This window comes from Lynx rufus, unplaced genomic scaffold (genome assembly GCF_022079265.1).
Source record: "Lynx rufus isolate CCGP_SWC_20201006 ecotype Redwood Valley unplaced genomic scaffold, mLynRuf1.p SCAF_12, whole genome shotgun sequence".
Classification (NCBI taxonomy): domain Eukaryota; kingdom Metazoa; phylum Chordata; class Mammalia; order Carnivora; family Felidae; genus Lynx; species Lynx rufus.
In genome coordinates this window covers 36,055,646-36,072,304 of record NW_025814826.1, presented here as the reverse complement: position 1 = coordinate 36,072,304, position 16,659 = coordinate 36,055,646, and the positions used below count along the sequence as shown (strand labels likewise).

Sequence of the window (16,659 nt, the reverse complement as noted above, 5' to 3'; positions counted from 1 at the left end):
TAACCAGGACAGATGTTGTTTGTTTGGCTACAATATCACAGCTAGCACCTAGTTAGGGCTCCTGCCTACCTCTGTGCTATATGCTTTTTGTGTGTTTAGCCCTTATAACAGTCGCCATTCTCAATAGTTTGATCTGTTTTCTCCTACTAGATACTATTTACACAACTCTTTGGATTCTTCATACTTGAAAACTACAAGGATGCATTTTGTTAAAAATATTTAGTTCATTTACTATCTTTTCAAAGACAGACATAAATGTGTAATGTGGTGGAATACTGATTTGAATTGATCTGATTGTCTTGTAATAGAAGGCAAGTCAACTTTTGGAGCAGTCTAAGAGTAGAAATGTATCCTAAAAATAAAATTTATAAAAAGTAAACAAGAATATACATTACCTAAGGATGAGACAAAAAGTGCTAATAATGACCAAAAACACTTCTGCATAAAACTGTGTTGAGGTACACATTTCATCAAGACACAAACTGCTCATTACCACGTATGGCATAAACCAACCCTTTCCCTAAAACAAACTCAATTCGCAAAACACAACTACTCATTTGGATTTATAGGACCTCAAGCTGAAGCTTCTCAGGTATACAGATACAAATGTCCAAGGGAAAGTCAGGGAACTTCATGTTCCTAGTAGTCCCTGACTAGTAAGGAAGCTAGTAAAGACCCTAAAAAGGAAGACTGCAGACACCTGCATACATTCTGTATGTGATGCAATTCAGATATTTTAGGCTTGAAAATGGGTTTATTCCCTTTTGATTTTTTATTCATTTATTTATTTCTTCTAAGCTCTGTGCCCAGGGTGGGGCTTGAACTCTTGACCCTGAGGATCAAGAATCACATGCTCTATGACTGAGCGAGCCAGGTGGCCCTTGTTTGGTTTTTATAAATGGTAATAGATATACACAGCACCCAGTACAGAACTGAAAGGTAGTAAAAGGTACAGCATCAAGAACAGCTTTCACACCTTGCTGCCAGTTTTCTCTACCTTTTTTCAAAGACGCTATATTCATATACAGTTGACCACTGAACAATGCAGCAGTTAGAGGTGCGGATACCCCATGTAGTTGAAATTTTGGGAAAATCCACATTCAAATTTTGATTCCTCAAAACTTAATAGCTTATTGTTGACCAGAACCCTTACTGATAACCAATTAACACATATTTTTGTATATATATCATATACTATATTTTTGTAATAAAAGAAGCTACAGAAACATTTACAGTACTGTGCTATAAAAAATTTGCACAGAAGCAGACTAGCACAACTCAAACCCTTTATTGTTCAAGGGTCAGCTGTACCAACATACACTTTGAATACACAGAATGTAAATTTTCCTTTTAACCAAATAGCACATTATACACAGGTTCCTTTCCCCTTCAAAACTACTGAAACATATTTTCCAATATTTTTATTAATTTGCATTAAAAGAAGTGAAAGAATGCTAGGGTGCCTGGATGGCTCAGTCAGTTGGGCATCCGACTTCAGCTCAGGTCATGATCTCAGTCTGTGGGTTCAAGCCCCACATTGGATCTGTGCTGACAGCTTAGAGCCTGGAGCCTGCTACGGATTCTGTGTCTCCCTCTTTCCCTAACCCTCCCCTGCTTGCTCTCTCTCTCTCTCTCTCTCAAAAATAAGCAAATTAAAAAAAAAAGTAAAAGAATGATTACAAGGTACTGAATTACAGAGCAGATATATCATAATTTATTTACTTAGTCCCCTCCCAACAGACATTTAGGTGTTTCAGGTCTCTGTTAGTATACCAATAATGGTGCAATAAATAGTAAGTGCCATTTTGCATATGCTGAAGTACGTAAGATAAATTTCTACAAGTGTCTACACTTCTTTAAAGTATTAATTAATAAATAAATGACACATATCCTTACAAAAAGATTCCACTTCTAGTAAATCTAAGTCCCAGGCTTAGTTTTCACTTGAAAGTGAAAGTTAAGCATAGGTATACGAGAAGTTCCGTCGCTAAACTGCTCAAATGAGTCTCAATTAGATTTATGTGAAGAAAATCCCTGGCCTAAAGATTTTAAATTCTCAAACACACAAAATGCAAAATCTAATAAAATAAACTGTGCTTCCATATTAGTATTGCAGCACTTGGATGAGACCACCCTACTGTAGTTTAAGCTAAAACACCAACAAAACAAAGAAAGGGACCCAAGGGAGGGAAAGAGAAAAGGAAGTCATTCTTGGACATTATCCTCCAGATCATTCTCATTCCCTAGCATATTATCACCTTCACAGGAATTATGTATCTGCACTGACTTTCTCATTAAAAAAAAAAACAACCCATACTTCCTCATTTACTTCCAGAACTAAGTAGAATATTTAGAATGCTATGATACTACTGGGGGAAAAAATGCTACACCTACAAGTATTACCATTAAACTATTACTTAAAGAAGATCCTGTCATTCATTCTCCCATTTAGGAAGACAAAAAAAACAACAAACTCTTCACTTCTGATTTGGAATTCAAATGGCAGGTTCAATTTTAAAAATGAACTTTTTTTAAATTACTGTTTCATGGTAAAACATTTTCTTTGAACACTTTGTTTCAAAAAGATAAAAGCAAATACCTGCCAAAACCAAATGATCTGCTTGCTGTTTCTTGTATAATGACGATACACAGTATTTCTCTGCCAATCTGCCAAGTCAACCTCCTGCATGCCACACAACATAACCTAGGAAACGAACACAGTAGCAGGTCACAGTACAGATTTAGTGAAGCGAATAACTATAGGACTGAAATTTGCTAACAAACACTTGTGCACATGGCCTAATTATGTGAACAGCTGCATGCATGACAACTAATGATCACAGCAAATCCAAGAAAACTTGTAGCAATTTAGAACAAGGATTCTTTGGTACTTTATCTTTTCCATGTTTATTGAACTCACACTGAAAACACTTAGAGTTTTTATTCTTCAAGAAAAACATTAGCTATGCTAGAAGAATCTCTTACTAAAAATGTTCCCAAATTAGGTGTCCAAACTGTTAAGTTTCAAATGTAAATTTCTGGTTCTTTTTTTTTCTTCTTCATCTATGCAATCTTCCATTTAAAGTTAAAAATATACTAATTCCTATTATTAATTTTTCCAGGCTTTGGGAATAAAATATTCTATGTGAAATTTTCAAATAAGCCCAATGAATTACATAGGGGATGAAAGCTATTTTTGGCATAATGAGGTAGTCCAATACTTCATTTCTCCTAAGTTAACTTTGAGCTATAATGTACAGGCAATAAAATGCATGTATTTTAAGTATAGTTAGATGAGTTCTGACAGATATATACACCTATGTAACTGCCACCACAATCAAGATGTAGAATATTCCCATTATGCCTCTTTTTGCAGAGAAAAACACCATCTTTGTCTTTGGCTCTACGTAATCAATGATTTCATCACAGGTTAAGTTTTTGAGAATATCCCACATGCGCGCGCGCACTACACAATTAACACTCTTCTGTTGTCTCCACTCCCTGCCTCCACCTGTCAACACCATGTCTATGAGATTCGCGTTCATTATACAACAATTTACTTATTCTTTCATTTCTTAATGGTCATTTAGGTTACTTCAAATTTTTGGCTTTGATGAATAAAGTTGTGATGAACATTTATGTAAAAATCTTTGTATAAATATATATTTTATTGCACTTGAATAAATACCTAACAGTGGAACTGCCAGGGCATAAACAGCTGATATATATGTTTAACATTGTAAGAAACTACCAACACGATCCCAAAGTGTTTTCATTTACAGTTTCAATTTGCAGTTTTAATTTCATTTAGTTTTAATTTGCATTTTCCCAATAATGAGTTATAGTTCATGTGTTTACTTGCCATCATAGCTTCTTTTGTGAAGTGGGTCTTTGCCCATTCTAGAAAATTGTTTTTTACGGAGTTTTAGGAGTTAAAATACGTGTGTGTGTGTGTGTGTGTGTACACACATACACATACACATACATACACACACTCCCAGTGTGTAGACTGCCTTTTCATTTGCTTAACAGTATCTTTTGAAGAGCAGAAGTTTTACTTTTGATGAAGTCTTTATCCTTTTTGTGTATGTGTGGTTTATTGTTTTGTATTCTTAAGAAACTTCTGCCCATACTAAGATTATTCTATGTTTTCTTTATAGCTTTCATATTTACATTTATGATTTCATCTTTTTTCATAGACTAAAGTAGGAGTCAATGTTAATTTTCTTCTATATGGACATCTAGTTGATCCAGCATCATTTTAAAAGACTTTTTCTTTCCTCACTGAAAAATAGTAGACTTCTGTTAAAAATTAATTCACAATATATGTGTGGATCTATTTCTGAACTCTCTAGTGTTCCACTGATCTATTTGTGTATCCTTTCAAAAGCACCAAACTGCTATAATGACTATGGCTTAATAATAATTTTTGAAATCAGGCAGTGAACATCCTATCCTCCAAGTCTGTTCTTTTTCAAAACTGTTTTAGCTTATCTAGAGCCTTTGCATTTCTTTGTATTTTTAAAATCAGCTTGTCAATTTCTACAAAAAATTATTCCAGATATTGATTGGGATTGTGTTGAATATACAGATCAATTTGGAGAGAACTGACATTTATAATAGAGTCTTCCAACACATAATATGATGTATCTTCCCATCTATTTAAGTCATCTTTTTCTTTTAAAAAAAAAATGTTTATTGGGGCACCTGGGTGGCTCAGTCGGTTAAGCATCTGACTTTGGCTCAGGTCGTGATCTTGCAGTTTGAGTTTGAACCCCACATCAGGCTCTGGACTGACAGCTCAGAGCCTGGAGCCTGCTATGGATTCTGTGTCTCCCTCTCTCTATGCCCCTCTTCCCAGTCGCACACTGTCTCTCTCTCTCTCAAAAATAAACATTAAAAATTTTTTAAAGGTTGGGGCGCCTGGGTGGCTTAGTCGGTTAAGGATCGGATTCTTGGTTTCAGCTCAGGTCATGATATCACAGCTCTGTGGGTTCAAGCCCCACATCGGGCTCAGTGCTGGTAGCACAGAGCCTGCTTGGGATTCTCCCTCTCCCTCTCTAGCTGCCCTTCCCCCATTCGTGCTGTCTTTCTCAAAACAAACTTAGAAAAATTTTTTTAAATAAAAATAATTTTTTAAAGGTTTATTTATGTTGAAAGAGAGGGAGGGAGAGAGAATCCCAAACAGACTCTGCACTATCAGCACAGACCCCCATACAGGGCTTGATCTCACGAACCATGAGATCATGACCTGAGCTGAAATCAGGAGTTGGACACTTAACTCACTGAAACCATGCAGGCGCTCCAAGTCATCTTTAATTTTTCTGAGCAATGTCTTGTGTTTTCAGTACAGAGGTCTTCCATGCCTTTGGTTACATTTATTTTTTTGATGCGTTAGTAAATAAAACTTTAAAATTTCAATTTCTAAGCATTTGTTGCCGGTACATAGAAAATATATACTTGATTTTTTAATTACTGGCCTTCTATCCTACAGTCTTGTTAAATTTGCTGTTATTTCTAGTGGTTTTTTTCTTTGGTAGGTTCTTTAGGAGTTTCTAAGTTGACTATCATATGTTATTATCCATGGATAAAGGCCATTTTACTTCTTTCCAGTCTTTATGCTTTTTGTTTCTACTTTTGCTTTACTGCACTGGCTGGGCCAGTGGGGAATATCTAGTATAGTGGGTAATAAAGGATGAGAGTTTTGCCCCTGTTCCTAATCTCAATATGAAATATTTAAGATACTACCATTCACAATGATGTCAGGGTTTATCTTATTCGTTGATCCTCTTTAACAAACTGAGAAAGTGGCCTTCTATTCCTACTGTGATGAGAGTTTTTATAAAGAATGATTGTTACATCTTCATAGTTGAAACATTTTAACTTGTAAAGGGGCATGATTATCAATAATCATTATTTTCAATAATGGTATACATGCCCATTATTGTGGTATTATTCATGGTTAAGAGAGATGATGAATGGATGTAAAAGAACAATAAAAATCAAGATAAAGCAAAAATAACAACAAAAAAGATCTATATTTTCTCACAGTTCTGTACCATGAACTAAAGGCAAATCAGTAACAATAAGAGCTTTAGTCCCCTTATATGTAAAAGGAAACTAACACATGGTCAAACTATTTCACAGGGCTATGCATGAGACAACTGTATCTACCAAGGGCTATATGAAAGTATGCGTCTCTTCATACCCTTTCAGATCTACTGTCTTAGTTTCATCTCTGCTCTAATGTTGGACTCTGGCTGTAATATCCCTCTTTCACTAGGTGTGCCTCCAAAGTAGGAGCTTTTTTATTAGTTTTTAAAAAATTTAAATCCAAGTTAGTTAACATATAATATAATAATGATTTCAGGAACAGAATTTAGTGATTCATCACTTACATATAACACCCAGTGCTCATCCCAACAAATGCCGTCCTTAATGCGCATCGCCTATTTAGCCCATCCCCCCAACCCAACACCCCACCAGCAATCCTCAGTTTGTTCTCTATATTTAAGAGTCTCTTATGGTTTGTTTCCCTTTCTGTTTTTATCTTATTTTTGCTTCCCTTCTCCTATGTTCATCTGTTTTGCTTCTTAAATTCCACATGAGTGAAGAAGTCATATGATATTTGTCTTTCTGACTTATTTTGCTTAGCATAATACACTCTAGTTCCATCCATGTTGTTGCAAATGGCAAGATTTCATTCTTTTTCATTGCCAAGTAATATTCCATTGTATAGATATACCAAATCTTATTTATCCATTCATCAGTTGATGGACATTTGGGCTTTTTCCATACTTTGGCTATTGTCAGCAGTGCTGCTATGAACATTGGGGTGTATATGCCCTTTTGAATCAGCACTCCTGTATCCTTTGGATAAATACCTAGTAGTGCAATTGCTGAGTCGTGGGGTAGCTCTATTTTTAATTTTTTGAGGAACCTCCATCCTGTTTTCCAGAGTGGCTGCACCAGTTTGCATTCCCACCAGCAGTACAAAAGAGTTCCTTCCTCTTTCTCTGCATCCTCACAAACATCTGTTGTTGCCTGGGTTGTTAATTTTAGTCATTCTGACAGGTGTGAGGTGGTATCTCATTGTGGTTTTGATTTGTATTTTCCTGATGATGAGTGATGTTGAGCATCTTTTCACATGTCTGTTAGCCATCTGGATGTCTTCTTTGGAAAAGTGTTAAAATAGGAGCTCTTAATGGTATGGAATACTTTAGGTGTATACATTTTGAAGACACAAAATTATTTAATTTTCTTCAGATTCTTAATGAAGTGTGTGATTTAAAAAAAAGATTAAATACTGATATCTTCCATTATATTCTTCTGATGTGTTTCTGCTAATCTGTGTAGTCAAGCTATTAAGAAAGAGATGTTAGCCAGATTTATAGAGTCTGCATGTCATCCAGGCTCAAAGTCCTTATTTTCATATACTTGTCAGTTACCAGAAGGCAAATTTCTATAAGGGAATATTACTGTATATATAAATCATCATGCTAACTTTTTATATGCACATTTGATTATGGTGTCTTAACAGAGAACCAAAGATGGCTAAAGTTAAAACACTATACCCAAAGGAGGCAGAAAAGAAATACCAAGGACTTTCCCTACAGCCCTGCCTTGTGTTCTAATCTATATGGGGAAAGAAGACTTCAAGAATTCACCATTACTAATCATTAGAGAAATATAAATCGCAACCACAATGGGATATCACCTTATACCCATTACTATAATAAAATAAAACAGAAAATACCAAGTGTGGGCAAAGATGTGAAGAAACTGGAACCTGTGCACACTTTTGGTGGGAATGTAAAATGGTACAGCCACTATAGAAGTGTGGTAGTTCCTCAAATAATTAAACATAGATTTACTATATGATTCACCAATACCACTCCTGAGTATACATCTAAAAGAACTGAAAACAGACTCTCTAAGAGATATCTATAGATCCATGTTCATGGCAGTTTTATTTACGGTAAACCAAAAGGTAGTAGCAACCCAAATATCCATTGACTGACGAATAAACAAAATGTATAGATATATACATACAATGGAATACTATTCAGCCTTAAAAAGGGAAGGAATTCTTACACATGCTACAATATGAATCAACTATGAGGAACATTATGTTAAGTAAATAAGCCAGTCATAGTAAGACAAATACTGCATTATTTCACTTACAGGAGACACCAAGAGTAGTTAAACTCATAGAAAGTAGAATGGCGGGGCCAAGAAGGAGAAATGGGGACCTGTATAGAATTTCAGTTTTGCAAAATGAAAAAGTGCTGGAGATTGGTTGCACAATAATGGGAATATACTTAACATTACTGAACTGTACAATTAAAAATATTCAAAATGGTAAATTTTGTCATGTGTACTTTCCCACATCCCTCCAAAAAAAGTTCTGATATACTTCTAATAAGTCTGAATACAGTTAAGACCACTAAGAACTCATGACTTAAAAAACTGATCTTTGGGGCAACTCACTACTAACCCAGGATTTTATTAAGTTCCCCAAGTTATTAACAAGGTTGAACTCATTCTTCAGGATAGGGGGCACTGATTAATGACTTTGTGCCCATGACATCATCATGGTTTAGAGAACTTAAGACCATCACCCGATGCTGGGATTTTAATACATCCTGAACACTGAGATGGATAAGAGAATTCAAGATTGTGCCACATCATTTAAAAATGTGTGGACATCCTGTAGAAGCACAAAAACAGTCCCTCCTCCCATTAACATTTTCTAAACAGCATAATAAAAAAGCCTAACCTCCAATTCTTTTTCATCAAAGTACTGGAGCCACTGAAGAGGAACAACTTCATTAAAACCATCAAGGAAAGCTTTGGTCTGTTCTTGCACTCCTCGAGAAAAACGCCACTCTGTCATTAAACTGAAAATAAAAACAATATTTAAAAATAGTTAATCTGCATGTGAGGTAAAAGCTTAGAAACACCAACTACTTCTAAAATTCCGTCTCTTTTTCCAAATATACCATACATATGTAACATATACATGTTTGTGTGTTTATGTATATAACATGTTTCTCCATGAGGAAATCAGTTCTAGCACATCTGTGGCTAGAAAGGATGCTTTTCAAAATAGGAAGTTCTTTATTTGTCAGTAAGACAGCCACTATTTCCTGTTCATGTGTAACAAATAATTCCAGATATTGTCTAACTGACACAGTAAGGGAAAGACTACAGTCATGAACAGGTTCTCCTCCCAGCAAACCATTTGCCAAGGGAGACTTGAGAACTCTGACTCAGCCTTGCACAGCGGGGAAAGCAAGGGACTGTCCCGGTAACAGTCTGTCTGCAGGCCATATGCTTAAATGCGGTATGGTCCCTCTGTCTGAGAAGGCTTAAAGCTGGGGAACTGGTTCTTTACATGTTAATTCATTAGAGAGAACACAAAGATTTCCTAAAAGAATAGAAAAGATGAGAAGAAACATTCCGAGGAGACATATAATGCAGACATACAGGAGGGAAGTGTAATAAAAAGAAGTAAGGAAGAGAATCTGTATAGTGACGCAGAATCTATACAAGGGGCCCTGAAAGTAGGTGGGTCTGGAGGTCCCTGTGGAAGCAGCACAGACTACTGATGAGGAGAAGACACCAGAAACAGCAGACAAAGGGAAAGGCGATTATCCACATTCCTCCCCTTCCAAACGCCTCTTCCCGTGTCCCAAAGGAAGCGGATTTTATTCTCTGCTGAGGCAAACTTTTCATCCTTGCTGCCTCTACAATTTTCTTCATCAATAACTCACCTTCTTTTGCCCAAGCCCTCAACTCTACCTTCCTACCCCACTTCCCATTTGCCCAAATGGATGCTCAGACCATTATTTTCCAAAACCCTCCCTTCAACTCAGTGTTTGCTTTTAACTACTGTCTTTGCTCTTTACCACCACTCCTATTAGAAGAGTACTCTATCCTGTCTCCACTTCTCAGCTCTATTCATCCAAATTTTAAACCACTGTAATGGTCTGGGTTTTCAAGATTTCACTCTGGGGGATAAACAAATCTCTTCACATATGTCACCAAAGAAGTCTCAATTGCCAAGCCCAATGCCCTCTTCAAAATTACTCCTGTCACATGAACTTCCTGTAACACTGGGTGTTAGCATTCCCAACCCTCAGAGAGTTCTCTAATCTGACAATACCACCGCTCCTTAACTGACTTAGCTACTTTGTTCCTTTCATTGGTTTCACTGGTCCATAAATGTTGGCATCACTGAGCTCTCTGCCTTTTCTTTTCTAGCTCTTTACTACTTAAAGATAATTAACATGTTCAACTGTTAACCAATTCAGAAACCTCAAATATTTCATTTACTAGTATTTCCCCCACTACATGTAATCAATCATTGAATCTGAACTATTCTATTCCTATAATATCCTCAAAAATCCATTCCCTCATTTTTACCTCACCTGTTTCAGGTAGGTCTACAATACCAACTACCAGAAGTTTGAAAGAGCCTTTTAACTATGTTCATATCTCTAACTACTCCCCCCACTTCCATCCATCCCTCCCAATTCATCCTCCACAAAGATGCTAGGATTAGCCTTCCAGAAATAATTCTGATCATTTCATCTTAGTTTTTGTTTGTTTTTGATGACTCTCCTATTAGAGCAAAAATCCAGGTTTCTTAGACATAAAAGTTTCCCTAGACTAATGCAAATCTGGCTACCATTCAAGGCTCCTAGCTAGCCACTATATCTCCTCTGTGGCTGTAGATTCTTGGGATAAACTAATCCCTTTAATACCTCAATTCCTCTGCTTTTGCTATTTCCCTCCCTCCAAAAAGCACTCCATCTTTTCAGACCTAACATGCAATGCCATGGGAAAAACTTTCCTGAGTCCTAGCAGAATCAATCCCACTTTGGATTCTGACAGCATTTCATACATCTCTCTACCATTCATTTACTCAGAGATTAACTGCGGTACACTAAAACCAAAATATCACAATTAAAAAAGAATAGTATTCTTACATAATTTTAAAGAGCAAGATTAAAAAAAAAACAAGATTAAAGTCTGTTATTGTTTCAGAAACTGAAACAATTAAGCAAAAATTGTTATATTCAAGATTAGATATCAACTCTTATATAACAGGTATTACATGGGCAACTCTTTAAAAACCAGTTATCACCTTAACACAAAATATAAAATATAAAGTAGCAAACTAAATATGGCCTTTATATGATAAAATTTTATTTAATCTGCTTTTGATATTTGAAAACATTGACAGCATTTTAAAAATGCTTCAGGGGCGCCTGGGTGGCGCAGTCGGTTAAGCGTCCGACTTCAGCCAGGTCACGATCTCGCGGTCCGTGAGTTCGAGCCCCGCGTCAGGCTCTGGGCTGATGGCTCAGAGCCTGGAGCCTGTTTCCGATTCTGTGTCTCCCTCTCTCTCTGCCCCTCCCCCGTTCATGCTCTGTCTCTCTCTGTCCCAAAAATAAATAAAACGTTAAAAATGCTTCAGATGTGCTATTTAATAGCTATTGTTGGTTTCTGTGGAAAGCTTATGGCTTGAATACAAAAAGCCCAGCGCCTTATGGAACTATCTTTGGAAACACACTGTTTTCAAAATGGAAAAAACAATTTAGCTATTTACAATACGAGTAATAAATGCTCACTATATGACAAAGAAGCAAAACAAAAATACCTCAGAGAATATAAAGATAAAGAAGAAAATCAGTTATTAAACTGGTTTTCTCCTCTCAGAGAAAACTAATTAAGCAGAAAAATAGGAAGAGGCCTAGAATGCCACACTGGAATAGCTGCATTAACTTAATAGGCAAAGAGACATTGAGGATGTGAAATTGAAAGGCCATAGCAATTTTATGGGTTAAAAAGGGAAGAAAGGATTGTTAGCTATGTCCTTTTGCAAAAGCAATACATCAATTAAACAGTCTTTGACGAAATTACCTCACTTTAGAAATCTATACCACAAAGACAAAAGCAGCAGATACACACAACTTTACTTAAGGAAGTTTTCTTTGCCTTTGTTTGTAGTGGCCCAAACTGGACACAATCTGAATGACACTTACTAGCAGAAAGGACAACTATAGAATGGGTATACCATAATTTATCTAGCTATTAGAAAATGTGTTAGGTCTATCTCTACTGACCTAGAGGATGGAAAAAGCAAGCTAGAGAGTATGATACGATCCCATTTTTGAAACAAATATCAAGAACATAAAGTCTGAGACAATGATGGCACCAAGAATCCAAGGGTAGTACCATTAATAGAGATAACAAGGCCAAGTAAGGCAACAGAAAAAATAACAGAAAGAAATTTGATTTTAACTTGATTTAGTAGTTGAGGAGTTGACAAACTATGGCCCATGGGCCCAATCCAGCCCATCACCTGTTTTCTGTACAGCATGTAAGCTAAGAATAGTCTTTACTTTTTAAAAATGATTGAGAAAATATTCAAAGATTATCTGACTTGAAAATTATATGAAATCAAATTTCAGAGTCCACAGTAATTTTGTTGGAAACATAGATAGGAACACGTATCTGTTCATATTTTGTCTATGTGCTTTTGTGCTGCAACAGCAGAGTGGAATAGTTCCAAGAGAGATTGTATGCGACTCACAAGCCTAAAATATTATCTGGTTCTTTCATGGAAAAGTATGGATCTACCTGGAAATTATTTCTAAAGTTCAGATATTACTTTATTAGAAAACTGAAGCCATGGTGCCAGTCTATTTAGAGAAGCAGGTTGAATAAAGAACCTTGGAAAAATATCCACATTTAGGAAAAGGAGTTCTAGATAACCATCGTTAAAGAGAAATTAAAGAAAATCCATGAGGTGCAGATCACGGGATTCAAAGGAACAGTTTCAAAACAGAGGCTGTGGTGGGCACTGTGAAAAAAGTTAAAGAGGAAACGTGAGATGGAAGAGGAATCGAGCATTAGATTACTGGTCACGGCTTGGGCTACAGGCTGGGCTTTGCTACTACCGTTATAACAGAGCACCCTAGGTTCTTCATCTAGAAATAATGAAACTGCACAGTCTTTGCAAAGTCCTTTTTAGCACCAATGTTCTATAATTTTTGATCTGGACCAAGATGGGAATGCATATAGCAAGCGGGAGTGGGAAACTGAAGGTCACTATTCTCATTTCTAGAACACTGATTGGTACTGTTGAGAAGAACTTAAATAAATGTTAAGCCATGAGAGGCAAGGGAAGTTATTTTAGTACATTTGAATTTTTTAGTCCTGTGAGAGCATGTTTATAAACTGAGATGAAGATTGAGTAGAGAGCAAATGACAGAAAAGGATACGTGAAAGGGGGAATGAATGTGGAACAGCTTCCCAGAGGAGTGAACGTGGAATCAAATGAAGGGTACAGACAGAGTTGTTAGTTCTGACATGCTTTAGAAGTTCTAGAAATTAAGGCCAACCAAGTATATCACCTTACCCAATATATTCATCTTTGTTCTCCTCAGTCACGAGGATATTGGAACCTCCCAACTTCAGGTCATGTGAAGTAACCTTTCCCAAAATTTCCATGTCAACAGAAAAGTACATTTCTAAGCCACATTCTTCAATGTTGTTGTCTCTGGGTGATAAAAACATATATGGACTAATTAACCAGATATCTAAATTGTCTTCAAGAAAATGCCTTACTGAAAGACAAATCTTCAAACCTTATCCAGATAAGGGAGTTATAAAATTCAGTATCAATAGACTCCAAATCCTTAATAGTCAGTTTTTTGCTTAGCATACGCTTGTAGAATGGTAAAGAGAAACCAGTATCAATAAACTTCCCATGAAAAAGTGCCTGCCAAGAAAAACAAAAAATTTTACTTAAAAATTTATAAAACAGTAATTTTCTTATTCAAAGCACACAATAACAGAGAAATCATGAGATTTCTCAGGCCATGAGATTTTCACAGGCCAAAATAAGCACTTAAATAAGTAACCAGCGTAAATCATGAAAACCAATTATATAAAATGCTAAGTATGAAAAACAAATGACAGAGTTAAATCAACAAACACTTAACTATATCATGTCCTATTGATAACTATAAGGTAAATAAAAGAACAGTACCAAAACCCCCACTCTTTCCAGTGTTTTATAAATTAAATTAACCTAATTGGATGCAGAAATACAGAAGGAGCCTCAGCACTCCCGTGCACGCACCTGGCAAGACCTCTTCTTCACGCCTCTTCTGACCACAGTTGCCTAAGAGATTTCCAGGACTAACAGCATTTGCTTTCACACCTGCTCACAACAGCCAAAGCAGGAAGCGCCAGATCCCCTCAGCACCCCAATTCTTGCCACCAACTGCCCATCCATCTAAAAATCTAATTCCATTTCTCACACCTCCCCTAACTCCCAAAACCATCTCTATGCTCTACCCTGTGAGGCTCGTGATCCATCAGCAAAATCGCTTATATACTCAAATCATTCTTTGAAGATCCTTTAGCATCTTGCTTAACAAAAATCTAGTGTTTTTCTGAGGACTCTGCTTCTACGTCCTCCCAAAGGGGTGCTGTTTCTCTCCCATCCCCCTGTCACCAGGCCTGGAAGTAAGGCATATGTTGCTCTTCATTACTATTTCCTCCTCCCTAAATCTGCCTGTCTTTAAGCTCATGCCTTCACACTGTCATTGGTGGCTAACCACCCCACCCCTGTCCGCATTTCACTGCTATCATCCCTAGATCTCTGGGTTTCTCCTTGTTACTCCATCAATGCTGTGTTCTTCTGTGCTACCGTCATAAATAATTTTGGACAGTCTAACATCTATAATGATGATTCTCTTACTTTCCTGACTTTTTAGTCCTTTCAGTGATCTTAGTTTTTCATTTAGCTAAACGTTCTTGACATCATACCTTAGATACTGTTATTAGCAACCACTGTATTTCTTCACAAACTCAATTTCAACCACCACCTAATTTGCCAGCTCACTGCCTTTTGCAGTGATACCTGCAACTTTTGACCCCACTGGGATCTAAAAAATACATAGAAACTTATCACTGTTTCTCAGCTTCTCAAAAAAGTTATTTCTCCCCTTATTCAATTTTGATTCCACCATTAGTCATTAAAATTACTACCTCGTATACCTCCAAACCCAGCTTCCCTTCAATGAATTTCTGGCAAAATATAAAACCCTGCTAAACACAACTCTTAACCTACTCCCTGCCTGTGTCTGGGCGCTGAAGCATGCTAGAAATGCATATACAACCATGGTGACTGGTTCATGACCAACAACCTCGAGTGGGAGCTTAGTGCTACCTGGTAATTCTAATGCCCCACTACATTCACTCTCCCAGATGACTATTTCATTCCTCAAATACTTCTTTTCCCCACTCCCACTGAGCCTATGATTTTGCCGTCTATTTCAGTAAGGGAAAAGAAGCCATCAGAAGAGAATTTTTGTGTGTTCCATCAGATCTGCTCACTACAAGCAACTGAATCTATTTACTGTATTAAGTCATCTATTACTTCTATGTGGACTACGCAGATCTCTTCATCTCTCCTACTCAAGGTCATTGCTCCCATAGTCCCTATCTCTTTGACCTCACCAAATTCTTTCCTCTTACTTGGCCATCATCATCTGCAGATAAATGGTTTATTCCCCACCCATTCCTTATTTATTTCTAGACACTGCCCAATTTCCCTAAAAGGAAGCAAACTTCCTTAAAAGGTTTATATTTGTTGTCTCCATTTCCTCTTCCATTCTCTCTGGATTTCACCCCCACCAACCATTCCTCTGTACTGCTCCGGAATGCCTTTCCCCTGGCCAAATCAAATGGTTGCTTCCCATACCTCATCTTGCTCAGCCTACCAGAACCGAACACAGCTGATCATCTTCCCTCATCTTCTAGCAAGGTTCTTATTTGAGTCTCCTACCTCCTCCACGGCCTCGGCTCTTTTGCTGGTTCCTTCTCATCTCCTTGACCTGCAATGTCCTTAATCTTCTTCTCTGTCCACACTTATTCCTTAAAAGATCACAAAGCCCTATCTATCTAGATACCCTCTCATCACCAGACTTCTATATCCACCTACTCTACATCTCCATTTGGATCTATAGGTATCTAAAACTTAACAAACCAAATCCAGTTTCTTGATTTTTCCCAATCCCCCAAATTTGCTCTTGCCACAGCTGTGCCACCTTAGGAGACAGCCACTGCAACCAGACACATTTTGACGCCATACTTGACTCTCTCACACTATGCATCTAAGCTGTCTGAAAACCCTGTTAACTCTAACTACAGAATATATCCCCGAATCCAAACCACTTCTCACGACGATCTCAACTGCTACACCACTTAAGTCCAAAGCCACTATCATCTCTCACGTGGATTGTCATAAATGGTCTCTCTGCTTCTACTGTTGCTCTTCTCTGCACGCAATTATAGTCTTTTTCCTACACAGCAGCAAGATAAATTTCATAAAAGCTAAGTCAGATCATGTTATTTTGATCATGTTATTTCCTGCTCACAACCCTTAAGTGAATTTCCTAGAGGTCCCACACAGTACCTTTCAACCCCATCTCCCACCACATTCTCTCTCATATACTCTGCTCCAGGCATGCCATTTCCCAATCAAAAATGTAACTACACTTTGGAGACTTTTTCTTGCTCTTCCTTATGTCTAGAATGTTATTCTCCAAGATATATACATCATTCAATTCTTTG

The 16,659-nt window shown here is 37.0% G+C and overlaps 1 protein-coding gene across 8 annotated transcripts in view; it reads right to left on the bottom strand.

Moving 5' to 3' along the window:
* WWP1 (WW domain containing E3 ubiquitin protein ligase 1) overlaps positions 1-16,659 on the bottom strand; it is a 129,713-nt gene that overhangs the window by 7,946 nt on the left and 105,108 nt on the right. For all 8 annotated transcript variants that reach the window (XM_047074100.1, XM_047074097.1, XM_047074101.1 and 5 more), the window contains 4 exons: positions 13,662-13,795; positions 13,433-13,573; positions 8,780-8,900; positions 2,600-2,704 (listed from right to left, as the gene is read on the bottom strand). In XM_047074100.1, the coding sequence (XP_046930056.1) occupies positions 2,600-2,704; positions 8,780-8,900; positions 13,433-13,573; positions 13,662-13,795 (501 nt within the window). The remainder of the gene's footprint in view (positions 1-2,599; positions 2,705-8,779; positions 8,901-13,432; positions 13,574-13,661; positions 13,796-16,659) is intronic.